General features: G+C 44.1%; 2 protein-coding genes across 4 annotated transcripts in view; one reads left to right on the forward strand and one right to left on the reverse strand.

Moving 5' to 3' along the window:
• Nucleotides 1-5,383, forward strand: part of LOC147441863 (WAT1-related protein At3g18200-like) — a 29,033-nt gene extending 23,650 nt beyond the window's left edge. The window contains exons 2-7 of the mRNA XM_086528262.1: nucleotides 3,387-3,449; nucleotides 3,569-3,685; nucleotides 3,773-4,025; nucleotides 4,121-4,279; nucleotides 4,416-4,567; nucleotides 4,655-5,383. Coding sequence (XP_086384388.1) covers nucleotides 3,387-3,449; nucleotides 3,569-3,685; nucleotides 3,773-4,025; nucleotides 4,121-4,279; nucleotides 4,416-4,567; nucleotides 4,655-4,820 — 910 coding nt within the window. The 3' untranslated portion in view covers nucleotides 4,821-5,383. The remainder of the gene's footprint in view (nucleotides 1-3,386; nucleotides 3,450-3,568; nucleotides 3,686-3,772; nucleotides 4,026-4,120; nucleotides 4,280-4,415; nucleotides 4,568-4,654) is intronic.
• Nucleotides 5,384-8,462: 3,079 nt separating this feature from the next.
• LOC147441864 (uncharacterized) overlaps nucleotides 8,463-20,625 on the reverse strand; it is an 89,484-nt gene continuing 77,321 nt past the window's right edge. The window contains exons 4-5 of one of the 3 annotated variants that reach the window (XM_086528257.1): nucleotides 9,043-9,264; nucleotides 8,463-8,950 (exon numbers count right to left, since the gene is read on the reverse strand). In XM_086528257.1, coding sequence (XP_086384383.1) covers nucleotides 8,798-8,950; nucleotides 9,043-9,264 — 375 coding nt within the window. In that variant the 3' untranslated portion in view covers nucleotides 8,463-8,797. Of the gene's footprint in view, nucleotides 8,963-9,042; nucleotides 9,265-9,284; nucleotides 9,848-20,625 lie in introns of those variants that run through there. The other 2 variants (XM_086528260.1, XM_086528261.1) reach the window with 2 other exon arrangements.

Below are 20,625 nucleotides of genomic sequence, written 5' to 3' on the forward strand. Positions count from 1 at the left end.
TATTTTTTCCCAGGTTGTGGAGCTGGATGCACGCAGCTCTTGGCGAAGCCTATATAGGTGGGGGTGGGCCTTTGGAATGGTGTGGAGATGGCTCAACCTTAAATGGCGCCCCTTGGGGCAGCCCTAGTGTGATAGGTGGGGAGCCACTAGTGTTTTGGGGGGCAGCCCTTCCTAGAAACTTTGGGCTGCCAACCACCTCTTCAGTCTCTGGTTATGGAGCAACACCACTATGGCCAGGACGGTTATAACTTATCTTTGCGTTTTTCTTTTCGGAATAGCCATTCAGAGGCGGTTGGATCTTGTAGAGCATTTCATCTGAGTTGCAGGCTGTGGAGAGGAGAGGTTTTATGTTCTCTAGAGGTTGGGCCATGGCCATGTCTCTTTCCCTCCATATATGTTTTCTTGCTGGGAGGAGATGCATCTGCCATCATCATGCTACAGAGCTTTGCTCTTAGAGCAGGCTAGGGTTGCTATCCACGTCGAGGCCGAGTCACAGGAAGCCTTGTGGTAGGCGTGATGCCCCCCCCCCCTCGCCTCTCTTGACACCACACCTTTTGCTACACTTTGACGTGTGACATAGTATGTGGAGAAATTTTCCTCTTGGACTGTCACGTGACGCATCCAACCCTATGTGTCCGTGGACAAGCTACAGCATGATTAGGGTTCAGTCAGTCCAGTCAGTCTAGATTTAGAAGTGGTCTAGCACTTTTGTGAGTCTATTCGTAGACCGTGCATGCCCAGTCATTTAGTGTAGATGCATATCCTCTGGTTGCACACAGCATGATTATAAGAATACCCATTAGAATCCATCAGATTCCATCGGGCAAATTTTCCAGTGCATTTAGCCTATTTTACCTATTTTTGGCATTTTTTCACTTATTAATTTAAGTGACTTTCCAACAAAAGTAGGTAGGGCAATTTGGGTAAGAAAATATATAAGCAAACCAAAGCTAGCACTATTTGGCAGAAGAGGGAGCAGGAGCTCCACCGCTCAACAAGCAACTTCTCAAGCAAGAACCCTTGGGGCGATTCCCTCAAGCAAGATCCCCCATTGTCCTAGCGTTTTTCAACAAGGAACATCGCCAGCCATCCTCAGCCACTAGCGCTTGCATCAACATCGTCTTTCATCGCCGGAAGTCACAGATAAGCTAGCGTTTTTGGAAAGACCAGCATCCCTAGCGTTTTTGGAACACAGCATCCCTAGCGTTTTGGTTTCGGCCTCAACCTTGCAGAATCGGCACATGCAGTGATTTGCAGCACTAAAAACCAACAAGAACCAGCCCTAAAAAGGTAGCAGATTCAGCCCGTGAAAGACCTCAGTTTTCAGCCTTGAAGATCCTCAGTTTTCAGCCCTAAACTTGCAGATTTTCAGTGTCAAAGAACCACAGAAAACAGCCCCCAAATCAGCGTTTTTGGACTAGTCGCAGATTTCAGCCCATAGCTGTTTTTGGACAGCAGTAGAAAGATTGCAAATTTCAGCCCTTAGGTCGACTTCCTCATCACCGTCGTCATCGTCAACATAGCCTAGACTTGCATCAGTCTCATGCATCACCATTGTACCAGATTGTGCAATCATAAGTAGACCACTCTCGCCGACGAGAGTGGGGCCTTCGGAGGAGGGTTTTACAACGTCTCCGGTGTCGTATCTCTCTTCTCTCTCTATCTCTCAGTCTCATACACTTGCACGCACAGTGTCCATTCACTTTGTTTGTGATCATAGCATTCTCTCAGTAAGAACGGAAGGCTCTCCCTTCCATAAGAACAAAAGGAACCTTGAGCAGAGTTCGGAGCACTCATCTTGAGCAAAGCGCAAACATTCATTCCGCTGCACCTAACATGGACTTGATAAAAATTGTATGTGCCAGAAGATCCAGATCGAGAACCAAGAAACAGTCTTTGTTTGTGATTGTTTATTTTATGAATTTAGGATCACACTGTGTGGTGATCAGGATGTTTTTGTGTATTGATCGTGAGGACTGCAATTGAGATGTTCAAACTTCAATTGATCAAAGGATTCTGAGAGAGAAGAAGAAGAGGAGAATTTTAACGTCGTAGGAAACTATATCCACGCGCGTGCGCGCGCGCACACACACACACACACATAGAGAGAGAGAGAGAGAGAGAGAGAGAGAGAGAGAGAGAGAGATGAAATGAAACGTTATATTAACGTCTTCAAAAAAACAAAATGACCTATGAGAGCAAAAGATTATGACCATGTGTGACTCTAGTACAGTGTCCGGGAAACATAAAAATTAAAAAATAACCTATGAGACCAACAGGTTACAACCATGTGTGACTCTAGTACATTTTCAGGGAAACATAAAGATAAAATTGAAAACCATGTGTGACTCTAGTACAGTGTCGGGGGAAGTTACAGATAAAAATAAACGAGGGTACCTAGAGTGGGTAGGTATGACATATGTACATTGTAAGCCTAACCTACATCCTCATCATCATCAATGTCCTCATCACAGCTCAAAACATATGGGGATGGGGTACAATCACATGAGGGCTAATGAGGTGCACATCAGGGGAAGTAGACACTGGTAATCATCCGCGATGAGCTCTCTCATGGGTCTCTTCAGTATAGCCTCAATATCCTCCATAGTCAGGTCTGTTTTGTTGGGGGGGGGGGGGGAGCGGGGCATGCTCAATGTCGCTCAATGATGCTCCGTAGTCTCCGATGTAGACCTCATCTACGGTGTGAAGATCCTTGCATCCTTGGGCTGTCTTTCTTCACACATGGGCGCGGTCGTCAGTTCTTTTCTGTCGGGATCAGGGTCACATCACATGGCGTTACGCACCCCCACAATGGTTCATTCTACATTCATCGTACAGACCTCCTTGATGTTTACATAGCTTACTGTTGTCACTCTTCTTTTGTACTTCCTCTGGGTGATAGGCTGTTGAGCATCTCCTGAGGTCTCTTATGTACACAGAATACAACCCCCCCCCCCCCCCCCCCCCCCCCCCCAAAAAAAAAAAAAAAGGAGGCTATCTCTATCCCTGATGTTTGGTTCTGAGTCTTCTTGCGGTGGTGATGTCTCTTCTGCTGGGATGCGTCATCACATGGCCTTGGAGATGTGCTATCAGACATTCTTTGGTGGAGTTCTCAGCCTCCTCCATGTCAGGGTGGCGTGTTTCTGCTTCAGTGCTCTGCTACTTTCTTCCCTTACTCTGCTCCTAGCCTTTGTTGTATCATCCATCTTTTGTAACTTTGCATGATTGGTAGTTTTTCCCCTTGGTCTGCAATCATTGAAGATCTCACGGGTTTTGTCACTATCAAATCTGTTATCCTTGTATGCCTACAGGCTAATGTAATGCCTCTGAGAGAGAGAGAGAGAGAGAGAGAGAGAGAGAGAGAGAGAGAGAGAGATGTTTCACAGGAAGACGAGGCCACCTTTAACTTTCATCAAAATCTCCCAGCTTCTACTATGCGGCTTTATTGGGTAATTTTTTTGTCAAGCAGATTATGGATTGCATCTATTTGTGCAATGAATGCCCGAACTTACTGCATTCTACCAGTAGGCAAAGTTTGCTTTTGTTAAGACACTTTTCTTTTGTGCAGAGTTTGCATCAATCAGTTACTTTTTCTCACTGGTCTCTACTACACTTCAGCAACATTTGCTTCCACTGTCCAGAATCTGACACCTGCACTGACCTTTGTTGTAGCTGTGATGTTTGGGTTAGTATATCCTGTTTTGCTTTTCACACAATTTTTTTTAATCATTTTCACAAGGTTTGTGATATTTATTGCCTCTGTTGCTTCTAGCATTGAGCGGCTACAAATAAAAAAGCTGGAAGATCAGGCAAAGGTCTTGGGAGTCCTCGTTGGCATGGGCGGAGCTAGCCTGATTGCATTCTATAAGGGACCTTCAATCATAGGTGGGGATGGCTCATTTTTACTGAGCTTTGATGTGAAAGAGAATGAGCTCTTTGAGTCTTCGTCATATGTATCATTGAAGTTGGGGCTTCTTTGTCTGCTTGGCAATTGCACCACATGGGCAATCTGGTTTATTTTGCAGGTAGGCATTTTCTTGCTTTGTTTATGGAACTGAACTTTTGTTCCTTTTTATCATTTTTTTGCTTCAATGATGTTCTTCACCGACTGGATGGACAGGCTCCCGTTGCGAGGGATTATCCAGCTTACTTATCTGCAACAACGCTAACATATATTTTTGGGAGCATTCAACTTGCAATTATTGCTATTTGTGTAGAAAGAGATCTTGACACATGGGCTGCAACTTTTTACATGGAACTACCTGCTCTTTTGTATGGGGTATGTGATCATTTTGGTGTTGCCCAGAAGTCTTCAAAAGTTAAGCGCATGAATCGGTTAGTTGAAGGCTTCACGTGTACTGGACTTGGAGGCAAACATGTAAATTAATGAAGACGTCCTCATTATGTGAATGCAGGGCTTAGTTGCCTCTGGAGTGGCAATGACTTTGCAGGGGTGGTGTGCGTACAGGGGGGGTCCTGTACTTGTTGCCGCCTATCAACCACTCCAAACAATTCTTGTAGCAATACTATCATCTTTATTCTTACATGAGACATTTTATCTGGGAAGGTGAGTATTTTAACAACAATATAATGTGTACTTGTTAGGTTTCCCTTTTCTCTGATACTGATTAGCTACTGTCTTTGTCAATTGCAGTTTAATAGGTGGACTCTTTGTAGTTGTTGGTCTATACCTCGTGGTGTGGGGCAAGTCACGGGAGAAGAGGCCTATTATTTTGTCAGAGAGCCAAAAGTACTTATCCATTAGCTCAGATAACTCGCGCGAGGTGGAGGAGAGCCTAACAGAGCCCTTGCTTGCGTGATATCATATTTTGCACTGGACTTGAGGTCTACTTCCTTTACTTACAAACATGATTTGGATGGAATGAAGCTTGGTTTATTGGACACAGATTGTGGCCTCCATATTTGTCAATGATATTAGGTGGAAGGTGATATATTCAAGCTTTCCTACTGGTCGCCCTCACAGAATGACGTCCAGTGGGAGATCCAGTTGGAGGGCTTTGAGCAATTTTATCACCAGCAGCAGCTTGTCTGAAGGCACATTAAGCACAATCAGTTTGGGAGAGATTAAAGAGGTTGATGGTCAGACCTCATGCAAGTTCACTCAAATAACTGTGGCCCAGTTTTGCGAAGGTTTCCCCTCAAAAGGGGCTAAAGATACCAAACCTTATATGTAGGGAAAATGCCAAAAATTCTGTACACTTTACTAACAAGGATTTATCTTAACACATGTCAACTCTAACTAGGCAAAGCGATCTGCTGGTCGCTGAGCATTAGTTTCTGTATATTTATGGAAAACCTTCCTGTGAAACTTGCTTTTCACTAAAAACTACACAAATTTTCAATAGCAAAGTAGTTCTGTTGATCTGTTTCTTTCAATAGCCACTTCAACATAGTGCTTCTAATGTCAGCATCACAATGTCACAATTGCATGCAGAGAAAATGAAATGTAATATATTGACACCTACTGAAGGCCATATTAAGGCTAGACAGTTGCATCATGTTAAATCTGATACAAGATCCGGATAAGAAGGCAAAACAGAGGAGGAGAAGGTGGTAGAGGCTACTCAAGTATATAGGTGTAGGGATCCTATTGTTTAGCGTCCAGCTCTATGCGCTCACTTCTTCAAAAGCTATTCTGCCCGTTTCTCTAGAGCTTGATAAGGCTCCCAGGGATATTGTAGTCCTTTCATGTTCTTTAGCAACATGGTATTCCTCTAGTTCTTGTTAGGACACAGCATGAGAAGAATAAAATATGTGGATAGATTTGGAACAAAGAAATAGACTCGATTTTGATTGATTGTATTTTTCTAGCAGTTTTGAGATGAACCTCTGTGGTGATCGGTATGTTTTGTACACTTCATCTCGGGAAGTGTTCCCTCGAGAGGTCTTATATAGTACAAGTTTCTTTTCCTCTGTGTGTGTGTGTGTGTGTGTGTGAGAGAGAGAGAGAGAGAGAGAGAGAGAGAGAGAGAGAGAGAGAGTCTATGACTTGTCCCTGCAACTATCTGCTTTTAGCTTTCACGTCCAGCAATGGTCGTTGGAGGATCTCATCAATCTCCTCCATGGTCAATAGTCTGACCGGGCGTCGTGCATGAGAGAGAGAGTAGTCTGACCGGGCGTTGTGCATGAGAGAGAGAGAGAGAGAGAGAGAGAGTGTGTCTTTACATCTCCACCCACGCATGGCAAAGATTCTCTTTTAATGTGCTGTGGTAGGAGGGCTTGCAGTGCACCTGGTATTGCATCATCACTTAGCCTGTTGCTGCTTAAAAGATGCAGTTATTCCCCACATGATTGGTGGTGGGTTGGGTCTTGACCTGGAGCTTTATCTGAATAACTAACTCCCATGGCAAGAAAAATGACGGTGGAATTTTGAGTCTTAATGGGTCGTCAAGCCCACCTTTGTACTGGCCAATGTATCTCGGCAGGGATCTACCACTTGGGCGCTGTGCTCTCTACACATTTGAGCTGCCTTCTTTTGAAGGGAGAGACAATTTGTAGAGAAGTGAAGGTGGGCTGATCCTATGCAACCCTTGTAGTAGGGTTTAAAGAATGTTATTGAAAATGGGCAAGTCTGTGTTGAGCAGCCAAGTATCATCAGCATAATTTGTTGATCATTGATTGTTTGTGTTGTATTGCATTCGATCCCATTCTTTGCTTGAGATCGTAAACTTTTCGCACCGTGCAAGACTTGTGACACATGAAGACGTGCACAAAGAGTCTCAATTTTTAAAAAAGTACACACTTGTTGAGCAGCAAACCTACTTAAGGAAGTTGCCAGGTTTAGAGCTGCAAGCCCCCTAGTCAATAAAAGCAAATGGCCGAACTTCATTATAACGTGTCCTTTTAATAAATGGTTACAACAACGCATGTTGTCCTTTCAACATGGAAAGTAAAGCTCAACCTGATGGAGCACCATCGACAGCAACTCCTTCATGTCTTCTACCCTGAATCCCATGTTCAAAGGCCCTCCATGCACAATCTCTTTGGTCTTCAAATGCAATCCATGACACGAGAAGCTACTACGTGGCTGCGAGTGCTGGGATTTTGAATACCAATTCTTTGATCACTGGTTCCCATAACTCTTTGGTCTTCAAATGCAATCCATGACACGAGAAGCTACTACATGGCTGTGAGTGCTGGGATTTTGAATACCAATTCTTTGATCACTGGTTCCCATAACTCTTTGGTCTTCAAATGCAATCCATGACATGAGAAGCCACTACATGGCTGCGAGTGCTGGGATTTTGAATACCAATTCTTTGATCACTGGTTCCCATAATCAGATTTAAGTGGTCAGTGCAAGGAGTCCAACAACCTTTGTGAAACAAAAACAAGTCTTGTGTTTATTATGTATTATATGCTTGGTACCATAGCCTCTCAGACAACAAGCAACAGAAATTGTCTGTTAGCACAACAACCTTTGTAACTCATCCAAAATATGAACCGAGCACTTTTGAAAATTCTCTTCTTCTATATTTTTTTGATTAGTGGTAAAAGGAATGAGAATCACTACACAACACTAATGGAGTCAGACCACATTATTTTGTTATATTCTTACTGTTCATTTCACATTAGCTAATAAAGATATGAAGAGTCCCCACACAAGGGTCAAAACTCTTTGACGGAACATAGTGTAGAGTCGGGACCAATTCAATGAAGAGTTGCATCGTTCAAGAAACTCTTCATTGAATTGGTCCGGCTACACCATATAGATGTCCCCAAAAAGGATGTCTCTACACAAAAGAACAGGTATATGTCTCCTATGTAAGGAGCCTCTATATCACTCTTTTATCAATCACGCTGATGAGTTTTGAATCTCTCTTGAGCCTAACCTTGTGTCTTAAATTTGAGATTAAGCTAATCCATCAAGTATTAGCATGCATAATCCTCACAAAAGATGGGTTAATCCCCCCCCTTAAAGGGAATCTTTACTAGGGTGTGAAGACCCCTAGTTATGGGAGCTTCAAAACTCCCTCAATTCTAAATACAACATCAAAAAGAGAGACTCAATGTAGAATATGGTACTAATAGGTACCTAAAATTCCCATTATAGCCCTCATATTTGGCCAAAAATTCCCAAAATACCCCTCATCAACTTGCCAATCCCTAGACACAAGTTCTTTTTGTGGCAACTCTTCATAGGGAGGCTTGTTCTTCCTAGATACAAGATGATAGAACTAGGATTTCAGATGTAATTGTGGGCTCTTAAGATAAAATCGTTTTTCATTTTTTGACACAAATGCCTCTCTTTGTGAGCTCATTGATGAAGAGCTTCGTGCAAGACAAAGATAGATCTTCATTTTCATAAAGAGTAGACTATGCAAAAATTGGGCCCAATCCATCCCAAAATAATATAAGGGTATATTGGAGAAATTTGGGAGGTATTTCTGGAATTTTCATAAACAAAGGCACTTTGGTGATTTTCCCAATAAATTATATCATGAAGAAGTTTTAATGAGCACTATTCTAGCTACGTTTAAAGACATGCAAGATATGATGGTTTCTCTTCGTGCAATACAGCCTTTGATGGATATTTCTGCCATGTAGTGTAACATCACAGCATATACCCTAAAAGCTGTTGAATAAGAAAAAGGGATGAGACTAAAAGAGACCCCCTTACTGCCAATAGGCCAACATATAAGGTAACAGATTTTTTCAGGAGCTTCTATTTCTCTTGCACCGCTTACTTATTGTGTACAAATGTTTACATTACAGTGAGGAAAAAGAGAGAGCTTTTTGTTGCTTACACCAGGCTGGAATCTAGATTTTGTTGCTTTCAATCCTCCCTAAAAGACGAGCCATATATGGCGTCGTCATCAAGTTCCAACTTTGAACTTTTTCCTTGTTGAAATGGAGTCTTGACAAAATCTTCTCTCTTTCCATGGTCATAAGGAGCACGATGGCCACTGCTGCCATACTCCATTTGAACCTGTCAATCATGCTTTTGACCATCAAATGTAATTGATGATTATCAGAACAATTTTATGGCTCATTCTTGGATTTTCTAACTACCGCGCTTACATAAGATTGATCAAAAATCCCTCGGTTGTTAGACATTGCAAGGTCATTCCTAGCATCAGTAGCTTTTGACGGCATAAATCGTGAGTCTTTATTCCCCAAAAACTGGTTCACTATTTCCGCAGAGTTTTCAGAGACAGATTCATCCTCGGTGCTGCAGTGTGAGTTCTGGAGGCTAGCATGTGAGTGGACATTTTCTGAAGGGGACGAGTCTTGCCAAGAACACTGGATCAATTTAAAAACCAGTTTGCTTCAGAATCAAGTATGGTACCCTCTTTAGAGACTCAGAAAGTAAAAAGTCAGAACAAAGCGACAAAAATGGTTAATCTCCTGATATTCTACCCAGTCCTCATTTAAAAGGGTGATACTGTGGTGACAGCATCTTTGTTGTGAAGTTTGTTAACCGATCAAATTGAGACTGGGCAAGTTAATATAAAAATCAATCTAATTAAAACCATTTTGGTCCTTTGTATGGCACTTCATGCTAGCCATCCCTCCTCCATAGTGATAACCGAGTACATCCATACAGGATACTCTGCTTTAAGGATCCTGGTTGATGAAGTATAAAGGCAAATGATTTTACTAGCTGAACTCATTCTTGAATTCGCAGCACTACACCTTACATCCAATTGAACAAAACTGGGAAGAAGAAGCCATTACATGTTGTTCACACCTTGCAAGAAAATTCCTACCAGACAACCATTTGGGGGACAAATAGTGTGCCTTCTTCCTCCAAAAAGTCGCTCACAACCTTCAAAATTTCATCTTCTTTGCTGCCTCTGAAGGCTAGTATGTGACTGAACATTTCCTAAAGCCAATGTGTCTTGCTTAGTACACGCATATCAATGAAATAACTGATTGTCTTCAGACTGTAACTATCCTGAATTGAAAAGCATGAAACTAGAGGCACTCCACAAGTCAAACGAGGACAGAAGTGTTTGAACTCTAAGAAGCACATTCAGTAAGGAAATACTGTGGCAGTGATTTATAAGCCTTGGCACCTTAGACAGACTCTCCAAAAAATGTGCTTGCTGCACTGCCCATGTAAAGATAGACGAGAAGTCAGCACCGATTCCTTATTGAAATGATTGTGTGCGTGCTTATTTTTCTAAGCAATGAGTTTGAATCAGAATAGAAGGGCTTGGACATTTTGAGAGCAGGACCAGCTTCCGGCTTAATCAGTCCAAATTCAAAGGGCAGTTTTAAAGCTACACAACATATATCCCCTACCATATTCGTCTCTGGATTTGTCCATTTATACTTCCGAATTAGCTTTTTACTGGTGCACACACGCATGCACATAGTAGCCATGGAGTTTTGAAACATTTCATATCAAGGAGTTTCAAAAAGGTTTCACTAGTTTATGAAACGCCACAATAGAAGTTCCATCAATATGTTTCGTGTCAAGCCACAAACATGCCTACAGCTTACACTCATAACACATAAATCATAAAAAGATTAGGAGATTCAAAATCACTATGAAGTTGAAAACTTCAATCAAAGTGACATATGGACAAGACCATGCGACTTGGACACTAGTAGAAAGCATTCGCCTTTGAACGTTCAAGAGAAGTTTTGAAACAGTTTAGACATTTCACAAGTAAGAAACGAGTTTCTTGCCAACTATGACGCGCGCACGCACACAAAAACGAAAAGAATCGTAACCGGCATTTGAGCCAACCACCTAAGACAAGCTTTCAAAATATACAGATTGATGGTGCAAGCCCAGTGCCAACACAGGACCCCACACAACAATACCAACATACGGAATTTCAATGAGAGAATCACTTAAGCCACACAAAACTAAGAAAAAGAGAAGAATCTAATCAACACAACTTAGGACAAGAAGATGGACTGGTCCTCCCTCTATAACTCTTGAGGAAGAGTTGAGTGCCTGCCCATAAAGCGGATAACATGGCTTCTGCCGAAAAGAGCTATGCCAATTCTTGAAAATTTCAAAGGTCTCGTCCTTGTGCTAGAGAGAATATACCCAAGTAAAGTGGCTAAAATCATCCACCAATAGCATAAAGTAAAGAGCTCCACCAAGGGATGAAATCTGCACAAGTGCACATAGGTCGTGTGAGCCCCTGGCCAAACTGCATGTGCCATAGATCGATCACCTCTAGGAGAGCTTGTAGAGTCCTCCGTCCACCATGCTCCCTCTAACCTCCTCGAATAGAGATTGTGTCAAAGTCGATGATGCGGAAGCGTAGAGCAATGGGGAGAATAGACGAGAGAGAGAGAGAGAGAGAGAGAGAGAGAGAGAGAGAGAGAGAGAGAGAGAGAGAGAGAGAGAGAGAGAGAGAGAGAGAGAAAGAAAGAAAGAAAGAAAGAAAGATTTTTAACGTCTATGTCAGGCCGAAATCGGCCTATGAGACAAATCAAATGTACATGGTGTGTATGTCATCCGTCTATCGGAAAGACAAATGAAACAAAACTGATCTGATACAAAACTGAACTGAATGTAGGTAATGGAGTATCTGAGGAGGGATGGAGCTCTATCTCTAGGGGTATATGCATGTCTATATGCTCAAGGTAGTACAATCATGAGAATGCATCAAGCTATCTAGCTCCATCCTGTACAAATGGGGGGATGTAAGATGTGGTACATGGGCGGGGCTGGTGCCAAGGCTACCCGGATGAAAGCTGTCGGGTCGGCCCTCATCTGAGCTACTCGCTCCTCAGTGGCGCAGCGCTCCCGGGCTCGGATCTCCTCGATCTGTCGGTGGTGGGAGCTCGCGCCCCTGTAGCCTGTGACTCGTGGTCGTCGTCTAGCTCGGCTCACCTCCGCCTGTGGGAGTGTCACTCCTCTCTGAGTATCTGGTGAGGTAGGGGTGGCAATCCTCTGAAAGAAGTCTGTGAGCTGCGACTGTCTCCCCTCTGTCTGTGTAGCTGTGCGTGGCTGTAGTAGTGTGTCCCGATGGCTCTGTATCTCTAGTAAGAAACGTCCGAGCTGTCTCTGATCTCGAGAGTCCATGATCTCTCGGAGAGTGGGCTGTCCTCTGAATAAGGCCTCATACCTGCCTCTGATCTCAGTGTATGCTCTGCATCTACATACAAAGTGCTCCAGAGAGAGAGAGAGAGAGAGAGAGAGAGAGAGACTCCTGGACTAACCAACTGGGTAATGAATTAGTGATTTACAATGAAGGCAAGGTGGTGCTTATATACTAGTCTGGGGGCCCTTAGGTACCCCCCTTAGTAAATTGCCCTAACCAAGATTTGACAAATAAGTAAAACAGATATCTAAAGCCAAAATAAATCTTGGGATTACATTGGGCCATTCACTTGAGATGCTATAACTTTAACACCACCTTTGTAGCTCATAGTGGGCATATGTAGAAAGACCACGTCGATGAAGAAGCTACCATGGACACCCCAATAGAGGATCCTTTCCACTCGATACACCTCGGTTATGCAACCTCCAACTTTTTACCTTAGAAGAATTCCATCTTGAGCACCATTTGCTTCATAGAAAATTGAACTTTAGACCACACTATGTCCAAGAATCCCCATTCGTAAACTATGAACACATCATGTCCAAACTATCCTAGACAATAAACTTTGAAACACGTCCTGTCCATAATCCGGCCAACAATGGATTGGTGCACTCGTCCATAGTGTTTTTATACGTCGTGTTGGTTCCTCACCGGATGCATGTGTCTTAAACTCTGACCCACGGGTTCAAACACCAATAACTCGAACTTCAATACATGGGTCCAAATCATTTGTAGGGAGCTTCTTTTGCCCCTTTTTGCCACTCACAAGCCTCTCCCTGGCTGAAGCTAGTTGCGAAAACGGCCATCTGACTAGAAATCTGGCATGGCGGCCACTATGGCGGCTACCATGTGTGCCATGTCGATCTTCTCTGTCAATTCTTTATCACCGCTATATCCTTGTCGAGCTTGCCTGTGCCTTTTTCCTCTTGGGAGCTCTTGCATTTGCCTTTGGCTTCACATTCCCGAGTCAAACAAAGTATCTTAACCTCCCTTGAGCACTTTAGTTGTGGATAGACTTCTGCTAATCGAATCCCTTTCCATAGCTCATGGTTGTTTTTGGTTCACCTTCATCAATGGAGCCAAGCCTTTGCAAAGCATTTCAAGACGCAATGCCACAAAGTCTCCACTTTCTACAGCATCTCAAAATGCCTCCAACCAGCATCTCCAAACTTCCTTCGCATCTCAAGACGCTCTTTGATTTCATTGCAATGGAAGCCCTCATTCACTCCTAGCGTTCCAAAACACTCACAATGAATGCCTCTCTCCATGCACGGTTTCAAAACACCCTTCAACAGATTACCTGCCAGCAGATTTCAGCAGCATATCAAAAGGCGCATTTCAAAAAGCATATTCCGGCAGCGTATCAAAACGCCACGGAATCACCAATCTGGAAAACAATACCGGCCCTCTACCTTTTTAGAACGCAATTTGCAGGAGATCTTTTCGCCTTGGATTTTCCCCTTCTCCACAATGCCGCTTTTTCCTAAGATCAAGGAGCCGATTGCTTTGACACCATGTCAAAGTCAATGATGCGGAAGCATAGAGCAATAGGGAGAATACATCAGAGAGAGAGAGAGAGAGAGAGAGAGAGAGAGAGAGAGAGAGAGAGAGAGAGAGAGAGACTCCTGAACCAACCAACTATCCTAGACAATAAACTTCGAAACACATCCTGTCCATAATCCGGCCAACAATGGATTGGTGCACTCGTCCATAGTGTTTTTATACGCCGTGTTGGTTCCTTGCCGGATGCATGTGTCTTGACGTTTGAACTCCGACCCACGGGTTCAAACGATAACTTGAACTCCAACAAATGGGTCCAAATCATTTGTAGGGAGCTTCTTTTGCCCCTTTCTGCCGCTCACAAGCCTCTCCCTAGTTGAAGCTAGTTGCGATAACGGCCACTTGACTAGAAATCTGGCATCGTGGCCACTATGGCGACTGCCATGTGTGCCATGTTGATCTCCTCTGTCATATCTTTATCACCGCTATATCCTTGTCAAGCTTGCCTGTGCCTTTTTCCTCTTGGGAGCTCTTGCATTTTCCTTTGGCTTCACATTCCCGAGCCAAACAAAGCATCTTAACCTCCCTTGATCACTTTAGTCGTGCATAGCCTTCTAATTGGGTGCTAATCAAATCCCTTTCCATAGCTCATGGTTGTTTTTGGTTCACCTTCGTCAATGGAGCCAAGCCTCTACAAAGTATTTCAAGACGCAATGCCACAAGGTGCCCCGCCCATCTCCACTTTCTACAGCATCTCAAGAGTCAAAAAGCCTCCAACCAGCATCTCCAAAATTCCTTCGCATCTCAAGATGCTCTTTGAATTCACTACAATGGAAGCCCTCATTCAGTCCTAGGGTTTCAAAACACCCTTCAGCAGACTACCTGCCATAGCAGATTTCAGCAGCATATCAAAAGGCAGATTCCGGTAGCATATCAAAACGCCACGGAAATCACCAATCTTGAAAAACGCTACCAACCCTCTAGCTTTTCAAAACGCAATTTGTAGGAGATCTTTTTGCCTTGGATTTTCCTCTTCTCCACGATGCCGCTTTCTCTTACAATCAACGAGTCGATTGCTTTGATACCATGTCAAAGTCGACGATGCGGAAGTATAGAGCAATGGGGAGAATACATGAGAGAGAGAGAGAGAGAGAGAGAGAGAGAGAGAGAGAGAGAGAGAGAGAGAGAGAGAGAGAGAAGGGGGGGGGGATGAAATGAACTGTGTGGGATATGTGTGAACACTGATACAATAGGTGCCCAATACAAGAGAAAGATACAATGGGTGAGGGATCCATCCCCATCTGTACTCTGGATGTCGAGATAGTATGGCTCGAATCCTCTATTGTGGTCTCCGTCGATGTTGTGAAGCTCCTCTCCTCAGTCGTTGGCGTCTCGATCTCCCTAGGTCGAATGCTCGGTCAATGAGAGTACCAAGCGTGTGAGTATGAGCTGAGCTTTGCAATGGTGGCTGCTCCTCTATTTGTCCAGTGTTTGGTGTGAAGAAACCAGTAATCTGTCTCTGAGATTGTCTCTCTCCAGATCTCCTCAGTAAACTATCTTTGTGTCCCTTCTCTGGTCCTCATAGCTCATGACTCTCGAGAAGGGTCCGAAGCCTTCTCTGAATAGACAGTGGAAGCCACCCCGTACCTCGTAATACACTGTGCACTGACATATAATGTGTCTCTATCTCTGGCTTTGTATGGCATAGGCGGCATATCCTGCTAACTGCTGGTATCCCTCTGAATCTACTAGTCTCAATCTCAAGCTGGTGTGAAGATGTCCATATCTGACCAATGGCACACTGTAACCCATAAGATAGATGTGTATCCATATGCTCGAACAAATCACAAACCCATCCCCAGTGAGTTGAAGAAGATTCTCTCTATAGAACGCCATCTTTGTGCCCAACTCATGTGTCGGCTCTATCCATGTCCTCTTGGTGTTCAACTGGGTCAGGTCCTGGCGAATAAGTCTAGTAATCTCCAGCCGTGTAAGAGACAACAATGGTGCATCAATGGAGTACGTAAAGGGAGGCAAGCTGCCCATGCTGAAGCCATGTATCTGGAACCATAATGACATCTGTGCATACCAGCATGATGTGTCCCCCTGTAAAGCGAATTTTCTGGAGGACTCAAGGGCCAATCTACCTCTGGTAGTATACCATAAGCTGTGCATAAAGGAGACTGATCTGGTAAGCGCCTCTATCTCCATAAGGGGGGCCGCTAACTCCGCTCAAATGATCTCGTGTGGCACGGAGGCCTTGGCTCTAATCAGCCGAGAGATCATTGATACCAAGGGCCTCTCCATACCTCTCCACCCATCCTGACCCACAGAGGGTCCCCAAACCTGAACCCCATAGAGCATAGCTGAAGCTACCAAGGTATCAAAGAGCAAGAGCTTTGTTCGGGGTTCCTGGAACTAATTGAACCTGCAAACACATCCTCTCCAATCCTCCCAAGGCCGCATACGCTCTGATAAGTCTAGTCTCTGCTGCTCTTTAAAAAGAAAACTTTGGCCCAATGAAGACTACCTCAAGATAAGTGTATGCATCTGTCTACTCCACAGTCTCCTGACCATAAGTGAAGGTAGGTGCTGATCTCCTGATCCACTATGGTGTGGTGTTAAACACCATAACCTTAGTTTTACCAAGGTTTACACACAATCCACTATCCTCCAAAAAGCTATGTAATGCGTCCAAGTGTCACTGCATACCCTCCGGTGAGTCCAAGATCAACACAATATCATCAGCATATAACAACAATGGAATCCATGTCCTTGCCAACTCGGCACCTCTGTCACCCTCTCTGTCAATGTAATCAGAAACCTCATCTATATACATACCAAATAGAGTAGGAGACAATGGACAGCCTTGTTCCACTCCAATAGTGAAGTAAACTAAATTAGACTGGAGTGCGTACATGTCCCACCACTGATCTATATAGAGCCACGATCCCCCAAATCAACTAATGGGCACTCCCATCTCCTGCAGTCTACGCATCAATCTGGCTAAGGGCACCATGTCAAATGCTTTGCGGAAATCCAGAAAGCTACAATAAATCCGTCTCCCATGTGCCCTACCCTCCTCAATGATGGCTCTGAGTGTCAAAATATGGTCAAGAGTGGAGAAGCCTCTCCTAAAACCGGCTTGTCCTGCTGCTTGTATGCCCCCACTCTTTGTCTATCTGCTCAACTGCTGCTCAAGGATAGATACATACAACCGTGCCAATGTGTGTCCAATCATGATAGTATGGTAGTTTCCAAGCTCCGTAGGATCACCTGCCTTGAAGATAGGCACATTAGTAGACAGTCTCAGGTAGACCCTCACACATGACACAATTGAGGAGAACTGCAAGAACCTCTGCCAGTATATCTCTAGCATGTATAAAGTGCTCTACTACTAGACCATCATGATCATATGCCCTCTTGGTCCTCATCCTCAATGGTCGTCTTTACCATCTCAGTGGTAAAGAAGGTACTCGTAGATGGCATGGCTGAGGAGGATCTGGAAGGGGTGTTTGTCCAAGGACTGTATATAAGGATGTTGCATACTACCCCACACATCAGGAGAAGTAATCATTGGGGGAGGGGAGTGCTCATGAAAGAAACGCCATGCCTCTCCTGATTCTCTACTCAAGAACAACTGGTATAAGTCTCGTTCCATTTGAGCTAGGAATGCTCGCTTCTTCCGTCGTACAAGGCGCCTGGAGGCTATCCGAGACTGTCTGTAATTGATGACCACTAGGAGAAGATCTCTTTGAAGCTGCAACCTCGTCTCTCTACACTCCTCATCATACCAACCGTTCTGATTAGGCCGAGTGTGTGGGTATGCCTCTACTGCTGCCACATGCAATGTCTCAGTCAGTAAAGTGGTGATCTCCTCCATTGAGAGTTTTGGCCTAGCTGTTGTACATAGACGACTATAGATCTCCTCTGTATAAACGCAATCAGATTCTGGTGTAAATGTATAGTGGGTATGTGTCCTCTCTCCTGACACTTGGGCTGTAGTGTACTGAAAAGAGATGGAAAGTGTCAAGAGAGCATGATCCACTTCTACACCCACTGGTCAGCTTTTTAAAAAGTGACTTTGGGTATATAAGTGACTTTCTAGTTTTTAATCTTCATTTCTCACATTCACAAAACTCTAGCTCTAAGCTCTCTTCGCATCTTCTTCGCAAACGAACCCATGGCAACGTCTACCGACGCACTTCTCACACAATTAGAAAAGGTAGGACTTGCAGATCGAGCACATGAACTACTCAGTGTGTTCAAGGATACAATTGACATGCACGCCACTGCCAATCTTCATGCAGAGGCATTCAGAAGCTTTCTTGACTACATGGCGCAACACATGGAGGAATATGCCATAATCTTTGAGGGATCCAACACGGCGTGGTTGCCAGTGGATTTCTTGAAAAAATTCCGGTTTCGCTTGTTGAGGTTTTTTAAAGGCCTCACAGAACGGGACTTCAAGATAGAGGATGAGGATGATCTCATGGATTTGGGCATGGGGTGCATAGGTACCCAATTTATTTCATGGGACATTGTTCTGGCATTACTTGTGCTTGAGGGCATGGACAAGGGAAAATCAAAGGAAAAGGTCAACCAAAGACCTCCTATGACCATTGTGGAGGAATCAAATGAAGTTATCGAAGAGATAGATGAGTAGGCCGAAGCATCTATGGCACTCGTACTCTTGCAAGATCCCAGCGCCACTGAGGAGGAAGATCGAATGATAGAGGGGGATGAGGTGCTGGAAGAGGTCCCGGACCTCCAAATTCTCACTTTGTATCCAATGGTGGTGGATGATTGTCAGTTTTTGTTCCTTGACGACATTACCAAAACGTTAGGACTCGGAGAAGATGAGTCGCTTGTAGTGCTTGCTATCTATGCGGGCATGAAGGATCCCAGTGGAAAGGAAGAGAAAATCAATTTTCAAATTGACTTCGAAGACCAAGATCTCCCAGCAAGCCTCTCTTTCCTCCCCAATGAAAATGAACAACAGTTGGTGCAAACAGTAGCAAGTACACTAGTGGAAATAAAATCATGTCTCTTTCTACGAAAGCGTATCGGAGAGCGCATTTCATCCACACAAACCACTGATTGCGATTGGTAGAGATGATCGATCTAGCATCGATCTTACAAAGAAAAATCTTGAAGAGGGATGAAGAAACTGAGGTAAATAAATCTTAACCTGGTAGAATTTCTAGTATTCTTTACTACAAGTGTTATTATCAATTAAAATGCTTTGCAAACGGCTTATCATGTCGATAAGTTCGCAATTTGTACTGGAGGTTCGCGCAACGTCTCCACGGGGAAGGATAGCTCTCTTTGGCACTACTTGAGCCATTTGGGGCCATCGACTCTTAGAGTTGCTCACACAGAGTTCTCCAAGAATGATTCTGCAAAGCTGCTGAAGTGTAAAGCATTAAGTAGCATACTCGCTGAAGATTCTCTCACCCTAAACGCTCACAAATGTATATTGGTGGACCGAGAGGCAGCACTGTATGCCTTTACAAGCAAACAATCAGGCTCGGTCCTCTCCCACCGCCTTGAGCCTAGGTCAAAGGTTGACAAACCCAGAGGAAATTGTAAAATTCCTTGGCGTCAAGTTAGCCATTCACCCAATACCCAAAGATGTAATTCGTAGAAAAACCAATCGACCATGATGTAATATCCAAATCCATAAGGAATATTTGTTTTTGTCAATGATTCTTGTCACCATTCAGTACTTGTTTTTTTATTCATACTGTTCAATAATTTCCATTTTCCCCCGCCGAGGCACACACATGCACAGAACCTCGAACATGCAGCCACCGGGCGGCCGGGAGGAGCGTTTCGGTGATAATTTTGTGAAACGGGGTGACAGGGGAGGGGGGGGGGGGGGGGGGGGGGGAGCATACGGAGTCAAGAAGAGTATGTGATGATCGACGGCGCCAGGCGGGGTCGGACGGGGCAAGAAAAAGCCCCTTTGCGCCACGGCGCGCAGGGAGCAATTCTGTAGTGCTCTTCTTGACTCCGTCGCCCCGTTTCGCAAAATTATCACCGAGACGCTCCTCTTGGCCGCCCGATGGCTGCATGTTCGAGGTTTTGTGCATGTGTGTGCCTCGACGAGGGAAAAGGGAGCCATGGTGGTGAACTTAAATTTAACATATCCAACAATTCAAATACTTAGAAAAAGCAATGAACAAATTAAAATTGAACAATTGCACGGAATGGTAAAAATTCGCCATTTGATATTATAGAAAAAGATTTCAAATCTCATGAAGAGAGAGTACATGGGATAAATTACATCTTATGAAGGCATCCTTCATTTCTTAAATTCATTGCTAAAGCTAAATCCGTATTTTTTAATGTTACACGCTTTGCATGCGCCATACATGAGTCGCCATCCTAGAAAAGCTGCACCAAAATGTCTTCGGCAACATCCTGTAGGGCCAATAAAGCTGTGCGTTGTATTCTTGTAACGGAGTCGCTATATTCATCAATCATCTCTCTTACCACACGAGAGAAGGCCGCTTTGGGTATGATTGGCTCAGTGCTCTTTTGATATTTCCGGATCTCATGCAGAGCCACTATGCCTGGCTTCCATCTTCTCTTTTTTTGTGTTGGTGGCCCATGGAGGAGGATCATCTTTGTATTTTTTCCTCCTCTCCTCTTTGGTTTGTTGCTCTTCTGGTGTCACCTTGTCCCTTTTTCTTTTTGCACATTGCTTGGCTCTCTGAGAGATTTTTGAAGGTTTTGAGCTCCCAGCCTTTGCTTGTTGGGTGGCTTGAGCTCTATCATGTGCCGCCTTCTTCTCTGCCTCTGCTCATGCTTGTAAATTGGCCAAATGAGCTCTCTCGGCCTCAGCTCTCTTCCTTTCCTCTTGCTCTCTGTTTTCTCTGCTCTTCTTGTGCTCTAAGGGCTTCCTTCTCAGCTACCTCTTTCTTTTCTCTCTCCCTTTGTCTTTTTTTCCTCTTGGCCTCTTTTGCTCTAGAAATCGGGTCGCCTGGTATTACCTTGAATACTGTTTCTTTGATTCGTGGTGGAAACTTTCGTGGCGTAGTAATTTGGGGTGGCCTGAGCACCAGTGGCTATGGCAGGAGGCGAT

The sequence above is a fragment of the Adiantum capillus-veneris genome, chromosome 14 (genome assembly GCF_014529385.1).
Source record: "Adiantum capillus-veneris isolate H3 chromosome 14, ASM1452938v2, whole genome shotgun sequence".
Classification (NCBI taxonomy): domain Eukaryota; kingdom Viridiplantae; phylum Streptophyta; class Polypodiopsida; order Polypodiales; family Pteridaceae; genus Adiantum; species Adiantum capillus-veneris.